The 16,368-nt window shown below is 36.1% G+C and overlaps 1 protein-coding gene across 2 annotated transcripts; it reads right to left on the reverse strand.

Annotated features, from left to right (window-relative positions):
• Positions 1 to 1,763: 1,763 nt before the first annotated feature.
• On the reverse strand, positions 1,764 to 15,067 carry Minar2 (membrane integral NOTCH2 associated receptor 2). Of its 2 annotated transcripts, none has more exons than XM_003477216.4 (3): positions 14,865 to 15,067; positions 5,676 to 5,903; positions 1,764 to 2,068 (listed from the first exon to the last, which is right to left on the reverse strand). In XM_003477216.4, exons 1-3 carry the CDS (start codon positions 15,027 to 15,029, stop codon positions 1,889 to 1,891), a joined length of 573 nt encoding a protein of 190 aa, XP_003477264.1. In that variant the 5' UTR covers positions 15,030 to 15,067; the 3' UTR covers positions 1,764 to 1,888. The 2 variants fall into 2 exon arrangements, with proteins under 2 accessions (XP_003477264.1, XP_063088475.1); XM_063232405.1 differs by lacking the exon at positions 14,865 to 15,067 and adding an exon at positions 10,934 to 11,388.
• Between the last annotated feature and the right edge of the window lie 1,301 nt (positions 15,068 to 16,368).

A 16,368-nucleotide genomic window follows, 5' to 3' on the forward strand; every position in this document is an offset into this window, starting at 1 on the left:
CATGCTGGGCATGTTTTTTGCTCACATTTAGATCTGTAGCATTAATTCAATGAAGGACAATAATATATTTTGATTCCATGGTCATATTGAAGGCTAAAACTAAGATTAGTTTTGGAGCAATAACAAGTGGTAAACTCATTAGTGCTGAAAAATAAATGACTGATAGTATCATAAATAAGAATAGGAGGAGGTGAAGGAGAACAGAGAAATTCTGCATTTTTGGCTGGGAAGAAGCTAAGGGTAATGAGATGGGGACCCGGCAGGCTAGGAGCTCAGGTTCCAGCCTGGCTTCATTCTTCGGTGGTTACCCTTACTTCTTTAGCAAGCCTTACCTGTGTATTGTCTTACCCAGCCACTGGTAACCCAAATGCAACACAAATGCTTTCAGTGTGTGGCAGAGGCTTGAATGTACTTTGGCTCCCTTAGAGGTAAACACAGGGAAGAGAAGCTGTAGCAGCAGAGTCATCCCAAATGATGTCTCAGAGGTGCCCACCGTGATCCTAGGCTTCCTTCAAGAGGACCTCAAATTCTTCATATTTCCTCCAATTTGGAGAGATTAGAACCCACCAAAGAGGAGAAGAGAAATAACAAGTCAGGGATTGCAAAGTAGATTAAGACAGTTATTTGTCAGTTTAGTGACCAGTGAAGCCAAACTTAAATGTGTCTGAGTTCAAGTATGTTTTAAGAAGAATACACAAAATAATATGACAAAGTCAAGGTCAAAAGCATATTTTAGGTTAATGGGAAGAGGAGAAAGTCACTCCAGTTTCACACACAAGACAGCTTTGGGGGGTAGTATCTTCTAAAGAAGAGAAAGGAATGGCCAGGAGGGCTTCAGGGAAGGGTGTTCCAGGGGAAAGGGAAGAGTAGTCACTTGATGATCTGTACCCAGAACCCTGTGCCCAGGTACCTGCAGGCAATGGAAGATGAGCCCAGGATGCCAATGAGCTGATATAAATCAATAATAACAACTGCCACTAACTAGGCAATTATTCCTGGGAGTATTGCATTATACTCACTTCTATTTCTCATTTAGCTTTAGCCAGATTCACTGTGGAATTGGAGTTATCCATTATCTGAGAAAGTATCTCACTTGGGGTCCAATAGTTAATAAACAGCATGATCAGGATTCCGACCCATTCTTTGGGCAGTATTTCATGTTTTTCTAGGGCCCTCCAGCTAGACCAGAGCTGGTGACATATACTGACTTCTATCAGAGCTCACACTAGACAATTTGGATCAATTAGTAAGCACAATTGGATCAAAATGCCATTGACTGTTGCACAATGACACCAAGATTAGTTCTGCTAAAATGGGAACACTAGGGGTATTATAAAAGATACTGAGAAAATAAAAACAGAATTGAACAAACTCTTCCTTCCACACATTTTTTTCCCTTCTGACTTAAACAGCAATAAAGGAAGATAAAGCAGAATGAATCCAACCAACTGACAGCATGACTAAAGGTTTTTAGCTTGTCTACCTGGTTCTTAGCCCAAAAATGATCCACTTCGCCTCCCTTAGTGCTATAGGTAGAAGGGCTGGAGAGGAACAAATGGTATGTGAATATGGTTTGAGTATTATGACAAAACTGCTGATAATCACTGATGCCGTTCTTTTCCTCTATAAAAATATTTAACTTTGCTTGTCTAATAACTTTTCTGTGGCCATAATCCTCAGAATTGCTTCCCAAAGAAAAAAATGCAGGCTGGAAGTCATATCTAGGTTTCAGAGAACAAGGCAGGACATATCACAAGCACACATTTCACCGAACAATTGTGTTTAATTGTACAATCAACAGTACATTCATACTACATGAAGACTTTTTTGCAAATATTTATAAAAATTGTTTTAAAAATTGAAGGGGGCTCTGTCTGTGGCAGTTTCTTTAGGTGAGCAAAGTGCTGAGAGTCACTATGGTAATGAAGACCGAGGCAACGAGCAGGAAAATCAAACCCATGCGACATAATTTTGACCTCTTGTCATGCTTCTTTTTCTTTTTCAATAAAGTGTCAAAACCCGGCGTGTACATGTCTCCCAGCCAAAATCGTAGGTCATTAGGATTTTCCTGAAAGAAAATTATGTAGGAAATAAGGTATCATCAATCGGTGATCCAAAGTGAGATTGGAAACAAATTATTATCAGACACCTTACAGATTTATATTCAAACTGTCCTGGGTGAGACGTAAGTGTCACAGCTGGGAACAGAAAGGCCAGCGCTCTCTAAACAGAACAATGTGCTGCTGCTACGGCCCTTAGCTGCCAGCAGGTCTGTGCAGTGAATGTACAGGTCTGCATCAAAATTCATTAGGAAGCCTGAAAAAATGCCTTATTAAATGAGTCACATTGGAAGGTCAGAAACACCACAGTGATTCTGTAATCTTTTAGATAATTTTGTATTTCTTACATCTCATGAATACTGTGTGTAAATCAGGTTAGTGAGTCGAAATAGAATTAAAATTCCTTGCCTTAGATGAACCTTAGAGACTTGATTTTGTCTGCATGGCAGGAATAAGCAGGTTTAGTGAGTCTTCCAGTAAATTCAGAATGACTTTCAAGGAGGGAGAGTAGCACTAGGTGTCAAGGGTCTGTTCCATGAGTCTCAACTTACTGGTCTTCCTCATAGAGTGTTGTAGTGTCTCTGTCGTGCTAAAGCTTTGCATGCACGTCTGACTTCCCAAAGAAAAGAGCTCATTTATGCACATCAGCAGTGGTGCTCACGTCTCATTTTGTTGGCTTCATTTTCCCTTCAGTGCTAGAGCATTCGCTTCCTGTCCGTATTCTTTCCTGAAAAGCACCCACAGGCTCTACTCTTCCTACAAAGTAGTACAGTTACTCTTTTATCATTTTGTGCTGTTTTTCAGTGCTCCAGATCCTGCATCTATTTCTGGCATTAGATAGGCAGACCAGAAATTTCTAGGAAATGCTGAACTGCAGTTTTCACACCACCATTTCAAGCCTCATCACCTCTCATCTGGATGATTGCAAGGGACTGCCCACCCTCTAGTCACTGTCCTTGTTAGCCTCTAGGTCACTGAAGTAGCTTTGGAGTTATGGGTATACGGTGGGAGAGGACTGCGCACACTCTTGAGGAGCTGTGATTGGATGCCTCAAGGTTACTACGCTCCTTCCATTGCTGTGGTTAAAGCATGCACTTCCTAGTCTTAGAAATGCTCAAATGTCATAATAAAATGTGAATAGCATGCGCAGAAGGATTTTAAAATCCTTGTCTAACTTATTCTCATCTATCACCTTGCTTGCATCCAAATCAGAGGACTCCATTTTGCATACACGTTTAATGCTTTTGTTCTGCATTAAAAACTTCATAATGGTGACTTTCCTCATTACATTCTGTAATTCTTGCTTTGGTGGTTAAATATAGGGTTCTTCTTTTATGATTTAAAAAATCATAACTATTTAGAAAAATAGAAACAGACTGAGGCATCCAGAATATTTATAGTAGTAAGTTACACCAAAATTTCAAAAATATGTTAGGGGATATGTTTATTAATTATGAGACAAGGATAGAAGTGGTAATAAAGAAGTCAAAGTAATAGAACAAAATTCTAGTGACAACAGAAGTCATGGGTTTCAGGAGTTTCTTTTAATTACTGCCTCCCTCAGACGTCAGTGTGTGGCCAATAGGCAGGAGGGTCCTGACCTTTGATATGAATGAAGTAAACATAGCAGACAGGATTGGAAAACAGACAGATACTGGCTTCAGTAAAACAATGCTCTCATTAGAGTTGGATTCTGTCTTCCTTAAATGTATCGTTCAGCCTAAAAACATTATTCTTCAGTTTTCTTTGTCTAACATTCAAACTTGAATTTTAGCTTCTGAAAATTAAACTAATTTCCTTAACTCAAGGCTAAAACCACGCTTACATTAGGTTAAGCATATCTATCTCCTCAAGCACTCAGCATTTCTTTATGCTGAGAACACATTCTTGCTTCTTTCAGCTTTGTGAAATACACAATATGTGACTGTAGCCTGCTATCAGTCTGCTGCACAGTAACACAGTGTGGGTGATTTCTTCTAACTACACCTCAGTGTCCACTCGTCAAACTGTCTCTGTCACACCTACCCTCAGACAGTCTCTTTTTGTAGATTTTGTGGCTTTCTCTGCAGCTATTCATAAACTAGGGCACTAGGAAAACTGTTCTACTGAGTGCACAAATTCTCTCACTTTCCAGTGATTCTATCTTCTTGCTGTTCAAGCCACAAGAATCTCCCTACCGCTGCAAACCTTCTAGATCTTTTGAAATTTCACCTAGGCCCCCGAGCTCATGTGAATTAACATTGTAGTGCAAACTTTTTATAATCACATATGACTTCCCTCTTCCAAATTTCCTCAGCATTTCCCGTTACAATTATAGACATGCTTCCATATCTTTTGCATAAATAGTATTGCAAATTTGCTCATTTAGATGAACTTTTTGAAGGCAGGGACATGATGTTTATTTATGCAGTTTCTGTCACATACAGAAACAACAAATACAAGAGAAGATGCCCTAGAAATGTATTGCCAATGTTTGAATGTGCGGGAAGTAAAGCAATACAATTTATTTTTCAAAGACTAGACTTAGAAGTCTTGATTTTGCGCCACTTGATGGAGAATATGAAAGAAAGAATAAGAAAAAAAGGGAAAGAGGGAAGGAGGGAAGGAGGAAAGGAAGAAAATAGAACACATGATAACTGTTTCTTTCAGGAGCATCTATTTTTTTAAGCCTCTTGGAAGTAAGGCTTAGTGAGAGGGAAATACATTTGAAGTACTAGATTTAATAAACATTGAAGATTCTACAACTATAGGATATTTTGAAGTCTGTGCATTTCAATAACCATATGTAGGATTTGAAAGGACATGGAACTGTTCCATTCCAAAGGAAAAAAAATGTCCTCAGGTGCTGAACCTATGAGATTTGGAACGGACACATGTTTTGAAATGAAGGGTACTTGGAAAATGTCAGCTTCCCAGACTGGAGCAGGTGGAGGCAAGCCAAGGCTGGTTAAGAATCTGGTCCTTTCAGAAAATGGAGCACTTTGCTCTCTGCTTTTCAGGTTTTTCTAGGTCTTTTATTCATGGGCAACAGATTTCAGGGGAAGAAAGTAGAAAAAAAAAAAAAAAGAAAAAGGAAAGAAAGAAAAACTTAAGTTGGGTTTAAGCTGGGTGAATGAGTTCATTGCATACTTTTCCTGTGTTGAAATGTTTTTGTTTTGTTTTGTTACTGAGACACAGGAAAATGACCAAAACGTCAATCTGCAATCTTAAATCACTGGGTAAGCCTGATATAAAATTATTCTCTTAAGTACTTCCTTGTGCTTTATGTATGTTTTTTAAAAAAATAGTATATACAGTAAGAAATCAATCTTTAAGTGTTTGTAAGCATAAATGGTTACACACTCTGGGAAAACATGTAATCCTGCAAATCAGTTATGAAAACCTTTCACCTTCTCCAAAATTCTATATTTTATGCCACATCATTTTATCTGTTTCTATAGCAAATCAACAAAATACTGACTAGGAGGGAAGAAGTTAAGCCAGGGGTCCCAATGCCCTGAAATCGGGAGATGTTTGTATCTAGTGAAAAATGCCTGCTTTTAAGTAACACGTGTTTTAGGATTATTTAACTGAGCTGCCACACCAGTCGAAGGGGTGATTCTCAGCCTTGAGTACCTTTAGATGTCCTGAGAGGTTTGTGTGCAAGGAATGCTTGTCGTATTCCTCAACAGTCCATGAAGGACTTTTTTTGCTTTCTTCTATAGCGTCTTCCAAACTCAGGCCACCATAGAGTGGATTATTCTTCATAACCGAGGACATGGATGGTGGCGGGCTATCAGCAGTGACTGAGGCCTCCCCACTGGATCCCTTGATTCGGTGAGCAGTAATGCTCTTCTTTTCTCTCTGTTAGGAAGCAAAGACACGAACCATGTCTTACAAATGGGTCTTCTGATAGTAAAGACTACAGCAGAGGAAATATGAATCTGGAAAATTGTTGATTTGGGCTAGATCTCCAACAGGTGAGGGCTATGGATAAGAAAATAACTTAAGGGTTGACTTTGATCTAGCATCCTACCGTTACTTGAGTTCTCTTTTTGCAAGTGGTTGTTTTCTACTGTGATATTCATTTGAATGCTCTTTTATAAGTACAAAAAGAGTATTGTTTAAGTTGCCTGATAGGATTCTGAACAAGGTCAAGATTTCTAGTTTATTTGCACTGTGACTTAGTGACATTTTACCTCTCTGTGTTTGTATATTCTGTGACTGAAAACATTGCTGTATTAATTCAGCAAATTCAAGATTAAAAAATGTCTTATAGTTATATCTTGGCTTTTTACAAATATTCTTCTGGTTCCTATTTCAGGCAGCTTTGTGCACTGGGCTGATTTACCATTGCATTTGTCTATGTGTCTATTGCTTGTTAGATGGTTCAAATAATGGATTTCAAATCTAAAAATGTTTTTAATAAACCACAATAATAACACACATAAAGAGACGTGCGTATATGATAAATGTATTGCTGACTACATTTTTCCCAATCAACATAAATATAACAGGGTATAGGACACTGTCCGCCCACCTTGCATTATTTCCATTTCTTCCTATCTCCCTGTCTAAAGTAATTAATATAGGTTAATTTGGACTCACTTGGGCATTTTATATGAATGGAATTAGACAACTCATGCCTTTCTGTATCTGCTTTAACCTTCAGAATTTTACCTTGCTTTCTTCCCCACCTTAGGGCATGAAGATATCATACAGACAGGAACTTTTTAAATTAAAAGTTGTTCACTGCATAAACTAAGATAAAAGTAAAACAAAAAGGCTTATAAAGTAACACTTTATCACAGAACACTAATGGGAGAAATCTAGCATTAGTTAATTTTAGGATAATACAGTTTTAGTCTTTAAAAACTAGCAATTTTTTCTAATTTGCAGAAATATTTCATCATGTGTTTCCTATACTGTTAGCCTTCCTAAACAGAGAAAGTTCAATAAAAATTGTATTCCTCCATCTCATTTCTATGACAATCAATACATTGGTAACTTTAGCATCTATTGGGATATATAGGTCACATATATATATATATATATATATATATATATATGTATATACACACACACATATTACTGTTGTAAACTGGTATGACATATACTTTCCTCTTGAAATGACTGGCAAGTAAAAAAAAAATCATCCTGATGAAACCATCCACGTTCTCTTTGGTGTTGGGTTTCCCTAACTTTCTTAATCCTTGCATTTTTCACATTCTTGATCAATTTGGAGATCCTCTCAGACATTAATAGTTTCTTTGTCATTTCAAAGTCAATTTATATTCTATAATTCCAAAATGTGCACTAAAATAATAACTCCTCTTGACTGGGCATTTATCTTAAAGATGAGTGGTTTCGTAAGTCTATCTGAATTGACTAAAGAGCAATTTGATAAGAAATTTAGATTGTTTGAGCTTAGCATAATTCTGAATCACTTTTTTTCCTCGAGGCCCAGGGATCCTTGATCATTTTTGAAGAGGGATAATTCTTCTGACACCGACAAATTGGGTTTGTTAGGTTACTTGCATATTAGGCTATTCCTTGAGTTTCTTCTTAAATAAGAAAGCTATATAAATGAAGAAAATAAAGTTTAAGGGCTCAAGAAAAAAATTACAAGCAATGACTATATATATACACACATAAATATATATACTTAAAAATGAATGTATAAAAGAACAAAATAACATACATATTCTAAGAGGATATCTGAGCCCTACTTCTAAACCATATTCTTTAAAGCTTTGTGGTTTATACTAGATATGACATTATTTATTTTTGTTTTATATGCCAATTTCCTGTCTATTTCATGTGTATAGGACATGTCAAGAGAAATTTAATACTAATCTTTATTAAGAATCTGATTTGGGGCTTGGCTTATAGGTAAGTGTATGCATGCATGATACCGTATGTGGTTCCTGAGGTCCTGAGCATCAGCCCAACACAGCACAGATAGGAAGAAAGAAGGGAGAGAGGGGAGAAGAGAAAAAGAAAGGGAAAGAAAAAAGGAGGAAACAGGGAGAAAAAAGATCATTTAATAATATATATTTAGGTGAGAAACTTTTAACAGGAGTATTTATATACATATATTTCAAGAATTAGAACAATAGTATTATACAGGAATGACACGAGCAGTTTATAAGAAGGACTGAAAGCATGTGTTAAAAGAATCTAGAATTTTTTTATTTTAAATAGAATAAAACAAAAAGAAGCAAAACAGAATAGAACAAAGCAGAGCAGAGTAAAGCAATATCAAAAACACAGGATTTCAGAAAAAGACAGCAGGAAATCAACAGTGGCTGCCATGATGTCTCTTGTTTTCTTTGAAATAGCTGCCTCTATCTTCACACACAATAAGTTAAAACAAATCAAATTAGTATAAAAGCAATAAAAACAAATGAGAGTGAGAGCCTTAAGGGCTTTCAAGGCCAGACACTAGGAAATCAATAATGGCGGTAGCCATAATGTCTATTGTTTTCTTCAAAATAGCTGTCCATACCTTCACTCATATTGAAATGAAATTACTGAAAATAGACTAAAACCAATCAAAACCAAGAATAAAAGCATTATTGAACTTTGAAACATACTGATAGGAAATCATCAGTGGCTACCATGATGTCTAGTTTTCTTCAGTACAGCTTTTCATATTATTACACATAATAAAATCAATTCCTGTAAACCCTTTAGGTGTAGTTCTAGGCATATATAAGACTATATGTATATAGAGAAAAACAAAACAACAAATAGCTAACTAATAAATATTAACAAATAAATAACTGTAATTATAGCTAAGAGAAATATGGAAATTTTATGCTTTCTAGTGTTAATAATTTGATTATAGACTCTGAATATTGAAATTCAATCTTATTTTAAAAAATTAAAAACTAATGAGTACAAAGCCCAGTAAAATTTCTCAGCTGAATGAAATGACTCAAGGCAAAGATTTTGTTAGAGGTATAGTTTCATGACTATTATTTCAGACAGCCTCTGGCAGTTGCTACGAAGCCAAAAGTTAGAGAAATCAAAGAAGAAAAGCAAAGAAATTTGTTTCTTCAAAAAAACTTTATGATTAATGATATATAGAACTTACTAAGGCTAAATAGATAGGAATTACATTAATAAATAATTGGCGAAGTTTTTAAGGAAATATATTTCAAGCATCACCAAATTACATTTAAAAAGTTTGATTATTTAAAATTAAAATGTAAGAAGAAAAAATAATCTTAGGTATCCAAATATTTATGAGTAGGAGACAACTTTGAAGCTGGTGATACTTTGAAGAAGGCTCCAACTTCAGGCACAAAAGAATGATGATCAAGAGGATGCTTCCCAGGGATGGAGCCAGGAACTCTGTAGAGCAAGTCCTCCTGAAGGACAGATACTGGACCCACTTCATTTTCTTCACCTTCAAAGGAAGAAGCTCTGTATAAAATATTCCCAGTGGTATTTAAAACTTCCGTTGGAGTAGTGATTACTATGTTTCTCAATTTTCTCAACCAGAAAGGAAGAAACGACTGTTGTAACTCTATTTTTCTTTCACTTAAGTGTATAGTATCATATGAGGAAAAATCTCTTCAACATAGAAACTGACTGACCTTTGGTTTGTTTCTTTTAAGGGCATGATGAATGTGTTCAACACATGGGAAGATAATTTTAAAGATATACACACATAGATACAGTGTACATATATACATGCATCTGTAAAACATGATATATAATATATAATGTATCTAATTTATCATTATTTATGAATATTATATATATTTAATTGAGTACAACTAGTAAAGCCTGCCTAGATGCTCAGAAAATCTATTTCTTCTTCATGGACACTGGGCTGTTGGGCTGGGGCATATGACTACTAAAACTCAAGCTTGACCACAAGACTCTGCCAACATCCATAGTTTACTCTCTCTCTCTCTCTTTCCCATCTATGAGCCTAGTAGAAATTCTGATCTCAGGAAGACTAAAATTCCCTTGAAAATGAGTGTCTTAAGACATCTGCACCACCTACATCCATCTAGTATGAAGGAGAGATACAGGGGCTGGGGATTTAGCTCAGTGGCATAAGCACCTGCCTTGCAAGCATGCGGTCGTGAGTTCGATCCTCGGTACTGATAAAAAGAAACAAGAAAGTGTCTTAAAAAAAAGGGAGAGATACATTTTATTGTGCAAAAGCCACTAAGAAGTTGTATATATTTGTTTCCACAATGTAACTTAGTTTAACTAATCACCAAGCCAAAAAAAAAAGTGTCAGATTTATGTAACTGTGTTAGATATAAAGAGGTTGTTAGAAAATGCATAAAAGTAGATCAGTAAAATATAAATTTAAATTTGTATGCATTTAATAAAATAGTCCTGACATTTATAAAGCAAAGCTTGAAATAATTAGGAGAAAATCATACACATAATTGTTATCAAGCATATGGAATAATATTAAAGATAAATAGAATTTGGTCAATAAAATCAATGGGTTTGATTAACCGACATATATGGAGGTTTTATTAAACAACTAAAAGTACTTCATTTTGAAATACACACTGAATATTTTAAAAATTAGCAGTTAAATCCCAAAGCAAATCATGAAACTCAATGCAGTGAAACTTTGGTTCACAAATGCTTTTAGTTTGCAAAAAATTTGTTTCACAAACAGAGGTTTTGGCAAAATTTGGTTTTTCTCTGTGAACTGTGCATCAACTGACAAACACAAGTATGGCCATCTATTTCACACAAACATAAACATGGTTATCTTTTCCAAAATCATGGAGCAAATTAAGTTCATGAACCAAGGTACCACTGTATGTGGGTACTTTAGTTACTTTTCTCTTGTCACTGAGACAAAACACCTCATGTCCAGCATTAAGGAAGGAAAGGTTTATTTAGCTTACAGTTTGTGAAGGTTTCAGTCTGTAATCAGCTGGTTCCAAAGCAGGGTGGCTCATGGCAGACAGGCCACTGTTCAGGATAGCAGAAGATGCCCAAAGTAACAAGAGCAAAAGGGGAAAGCAAACATCTTTTCCTACCTTATATTCTATGCAGGATACTCACCCTAGGGCAGGTGATGCACTCACACTGCCAATCCTAGCACTATACAATGAATCAATCACAAACCCTAGATTCAGCCACCTCCAAAAGGCCTGTCCCCATGACTACCTGAGGCGTTAGGGGGGCCTCCAGACACAAACTATAACAGTGGATCACCCTTTTGATTATAGTTAATTTAGTTTCAAATGAGGAAAAAAACTCGACAAAATGAAATACTGAATTTTGTGGACTTAAAAATAAATGTTAAAGTAACAGAACCAAAAAATTTAAATGCTTCATTATAAAATTGTTAGTTTGCACTCCAATAATATTTTGAAGAAATACTATGAGAAAACAGACTTGTATTATAAAAGGATAATGAAACAACTAAATAGTTAATAAGTATCCAATTTAAGCATTAAAAACAAAGCCAAATAATAAATGTAAGAAAATGATCAAAAAGAGATAATAAAGAATGCAACAAAAATAAAAAGTATTAAAAAAAGAAAAGACCCAATTATAAATGGAAAGGCTGAACAATGTTGAAAGGGGTTTATTTAAAAAAGCTGAAAAAAAAAAAACTCAGCAATATTGCTCGGAAGATGCAAATCCTTGAAGTTAGAAATCTAAAACAAATATGTGTGGAGACACAGTAGAGATAAGAAATAATGGTGAGTGGAGATGTGACAGGGCTAGAGTGCTTACTTTGGGTGCAGGGGGTGCAAAGTTTGGAACAACTTTTAGCTTAGCAATCAGGTTTTCTTATCTCCTTTCTTGGTAGAAACACTTGGAATACAATGTAAAATGCTTTCATTAGACACATGCCCCGAATCATTCCAACAACCAAAAATATTAAACTTTGGAAAATATTTTTATTGTGTTTACATGAAATTTATTATGAAGTTTCTTAGTTCCCTAGTGAAAGGATATAAGGAAAAGGAGTGTAAAGATAGTGAATTCAATTAATAACTACTTTTTCCAATAACAGCTGAATATTCAGAAATTGACAGTGTCCCTGGTAACTGATTTGCCCATTAAGTACTTACTTTTCTAGGCTATACAATATTGTGTTAGATGTAAGAATATCTTAGGAATGTGAATATGCAAACTTTTTTTAAAAGATCAGATGTGAATGTATTGATATTAAAATAATACATATAATTATGAACTCAATTTGATATTTGGGTTCTATTGGATTTTAGTTTTAGTCACTGAAGTAACAGCAATTTGAAAGTGGTGTTTGTGGTTTAAGTACTGTAACATTCCATGAAGTAACTGCATTCCAAGCACTAGGTAATATGTTACTGGAAACTTACTTGTCATAACTGAAGTTTATACTGAGTTCATGTAAGTATCAAATTTACTGCTTGGGTAATAAAAATGACAAATGTGTTGATTACGTTCTCTAACCACCACAACTATTCATCCATACCCACAAACATCTCTAACCACAATAACTACAAAATAATACCATTGTGTTATTTGCTGTTTCCTATATCCCAATAAAATGATAATTTCTTACATCTTGCGATATTAGTAATACATACTTCTATTTATACTCTTAGAATTTTATAGGAAACTACTTCTAAATTTTACCTTATATTTTAACTTATGTTTTATTTATTCTTGCTTTTAAGAACAGACTTAAAGTAAATATTGTGCTTATTTTGCAAGTGAAAACACTGAGGCTTGGATTGGTTAAGGGCCATAACAGATTTGTCTTCCGCTGGCTGTCAGTGCATTTGAGAAAAGAAACCATGTTTCTAATCGTTTATTTCATGATCTTATTATTGACTTTATGGTTTCCCTTTTGCTATTGTCATTAGTTTAATGCACCCCATAAGAGGAAGAGTTTAAATTAATGAGCTGTTTAACAGCTACAATTTTATGTGTGTCTAACACCTCAACATACCAGGCATCATCATTGCCTTCTTTCATGGATTATTAAAACTATTTAAAACATTCAGATGCTCATTTCTTTGAGATTATTTTCTATCTAATGAATATACCCACCCTCAATTTTAAGATGCATCCAAGGAGAGAATCATTTATTGATGCACTGTAAAATCTTGAATATGATTATTGTTACTCACAGTTTGTGCCACACCTATCCAAATCACATGAATTTGTACTTGATTTCCACCTCTCCTTCCCATGTCCTGCATTATTTTAGTAGTAAGCTGTCCTTCAGTAAACATCTTCTGACTATAAGTATAACTAAATCAAGTGTATTTGAACTTTTCAATTAATTATTAGCAGATACGTAAAGACATATAAAGCAGAGGATTATTTCCTTGTTTTTCCCTTCAATACTCTTTAAACCTGTAGAAAAAGTTGTTATTTTAAAATTGACATTTCAGATCTTGGAACAAAAGACAACAGAGTTTTAAACTGTAAAGTTCCTAATGAAGGAAACAGAATAGCACGAGTCTCAAACATTTTAATCCCAAAAGAATTTATGGGTATGTCTTTTTAGACTAAACTTCAGAGGATGGGGAAGAGCAAGGTTTTCGGAAATAATTTTTTTAATCTTTTTGTTCTGTGATACAAAGAACAAGGAAGGAAAAGCAGAAGAGCAGTCCATTTAACTTAAAACTAAAGCACAAAACACAACGGGTGTGTAGAGTTAAGGAAGAAGTATTTGAGGGTTACAAAAGTGTGGATGCAAAATTTTAAAAAAAGTCAGTTGCCCCAACAGCCTGCCTTAAAATGGAAATAAATTAAAACACTTATAGGTGGGGGAAACACTTACATAATCATTTGAGTGTACTTGATTTTGAATGATCTCATAGCAAATGTCCCAAAGAGCCCACAAATATACCACAAAGGAGTCACTTTACACCAGGACTCATGAGTAGTGACTGTTCTTGAAAGAAAACAAATTTCTGTTCAGGGAATTTGAACCACTCCAAAGGATTTAATGACTTGCAGGGGTTTGTAGGTCAGTCACATCTGTTCTGAAATGAAATGCTTTTTCCCGTTTCTAAATTGACTAACCCTTAATCCCATTAGCCTCCACATTTTAAAAAGAAAGATTATTCCTGTTTCACTAGCTGTGTAACGGTGGGGGCGTTTATGTTTCTTCTAGCACATGGAAGTCATCACAATCTGATTTTTCTCTTTTTGTCAGCAATAAGAAAGAAGAGACAAAGAAAGAACAAGAGAAACACTTGTATAGATCCATGTCAGATTTGAAGGGCTGATCTGGCTATCTAGTCCACACGGACACTTGTGGAAAATAAATGTTTCTAAAATAATAGCTATGACCTTTTCAGAGAGTTCCTCTAATTGGTTTTTTCTTTCTTTTTTCTCCTCCAGTCTCTCGTTAGACTTCCATGTTTCTGGGTCTGAGTTTTCGCTGTTTAGAGGGAAGGAAGCTGGTCTCTAAGTGAGGCAGAAAAGCGAGTTCATAGCTGTCTCTGGGGATTGCACTCCTTGCAGTGCAAGCTTCAGACGCTTTGTATTTATGCTGCACCCGAGACAAGGCGGACAGGTTTCATTCTAACGCCTTATTTGAAAATGCAACAATTGGCTTTGAAAATTCAGAAGGGAAGGAGAAAAATGAGTGTGATAAAAAATTTAAAATGAAGACAGGCAGAGAAGCCAGTGGTTGGAGAAGAGCGGACAGGTTGGAGAATTCACACATTTTATGAAGAGATTAGAAAAAAGTATATTATAAAAACGAGCAGCCTCTTGGTACTTACTTCTCCACGACTTCTTTAATACAAATAATGAAATGTTCCACAGTAAGAAATAATCAAGCCAGCCCCATAGCTATATGCCCCCACATCTTACCTGTGAGTAGACAAGGTTTTGCCAGTGTTGTGCAGCAGGGTAATTTCCGCCCAGCAATCTCACGAGGCCAGCCTGCTGCAGGGCGGGGCTCTTCATTAGAGACTTCACATCAAGCTGCAGGAATTTGTCAGGATGATTGTTATTGGGCAAAACAGAAAGATCCATGTCTCTCTTTTTCTACAGTGGAAACAAAGCCCTGCAGAGCTGCTCCCATCAGACTCCTCCATTATTAATGAGCTTGAGGATGCTCCAAATGGCATCTGAAACCAGGTGTGCTCGAGCCATTCTTGAAATGTTCACAAGAACAAAGCAACACACTGCCTTACTTCAAACACACACATGCACACATACACACACACACACACACACACACGCACGCACGCACCACTAAGGGTGCTTGAATGGGACAGATGGGGTTACAGTGATTACAATTAACAGGATGACAAAATTAGATATTTGTAGCACTTAATGTTTCTCTGTTCAGAATACTAACTAATAATGTATGGAGGATTAAGGGGGACAATTGTCTGTAAGAAGTATGCCAGAGTCTCAGTATTATGGTTCGTAAATTGGAGCACAAGAAATAATTACCTGTATTGATTTTTCTGTTTGAATTTTTCTAAGGAAACACCACTGCCTTGGCCCTGCCTGTGCAGCCTTACATGCGATACTCAGTGTCTTGTTTCTTCTCATGCTTTAGCTCCCAGAGCCACAAGTTCATGTGAAACCCAACCAGTTTCAGGTTGCCAGCTTGTTCTCACGAGAGAAATGGCGAGAGTTGCTTTAGAGTTGGCTACAAGAATTTAGTAGCCAACTGCCTTGACTCACTCAACTCTGAGATCCTTTAACTTGTGCTGCCAGCTGTATGGCTCCTGCAATGTCTGGTGTCCACTTGGCACATTTGCAGTTAATGGGAAAGGTGGCTGCTCATGGTGGGCGATGCACCATGATAAATGAACCCATCTGCTCTTAAGAGATCCAAGGTGCACATGTGGCTTGGACAGTACAGCCAGCCAGCAAGTGGGGACTTCAGTGGAGAGATGTGCACTGTTCTCACAAGACCCTCTACTTTAGATGACCTATATGCTTCACTAGGGAAGTATAGAATTCTATCTGGAGGAAGAGGAGAAAGTCTCACTTGTGAGAAAGCAAAGAATGAGTACATTGGAAGTGTCTAAAAGGTATAGATTGCTCTTTTTTACTTATGTATAAACCCTCTAATGCAGCAGAAAGGCTTCCTTCCAGGCAGTGGGATACACACAGGGTGTATAAGCATTAGGTTTCAGAACAGTGTCATTTCACTATGGCAGCCCTCAGCCAGGCTGCCCCTGAAGCAGGCAAGACCCTGGAGAATTCTTTTCTGCTCCCTAGTGATAAAAGGTGATGTGTTTTGACAAAAATGTGTACTACTTATACCTTTAAAACTTAAACAGTTAACGTAGTACATAAGAAACTTTTAGACCTGAGTTCTCCCATTGCTTATAATATTTTAAACAAATTTTAG

The sequence above is a fragment of the Cavia porcellus genome, unplaced genomic scaffold (genome assembly GCF_034190915.1).
Source record: "Cavia porcellus strain 051 isolate PalLab524CR breed Dunkin Hartley unplaced genomic scaffold, mCavPor4.1 scaffold_21, whole genome shotgun sequence".
In the NCBI taxonomy this organism is placed as follows: domain Eukaryota; kingdom Metazoa; phylum Chordata; class Mammalia; order Rodentia; family Caviidae; genus Cavia; species Cavia porcellus.

What these genes read in the sequence shown, in the direction of transcription:
- Minar2 (XM_003477216.4), bottom strand. Translation starts at nt 15,029, where the DNA reads ATGGATCTTTCTGTTTTGCCCAATAACAATCATCCTGACAAATTCCTG. An exon ending in AAAACCTTGTCTACTCACAG is followed by an intron (nt 5,904 to 14,864) that starts GTAAGATGTGGG and finishes GCTTCCTAACAG; the next exon opens with AGAGAAAAGAAGAGCATTAC. An exon ending in ACCTCTCAGGACATCTAAAG is followed by an intron (nt 2,069 to 5,675) that starts GTACTCAAGGCT and finishes ATTTTCTTTCAG; the next exon opens with GAAAATCCTAATGACCTACG.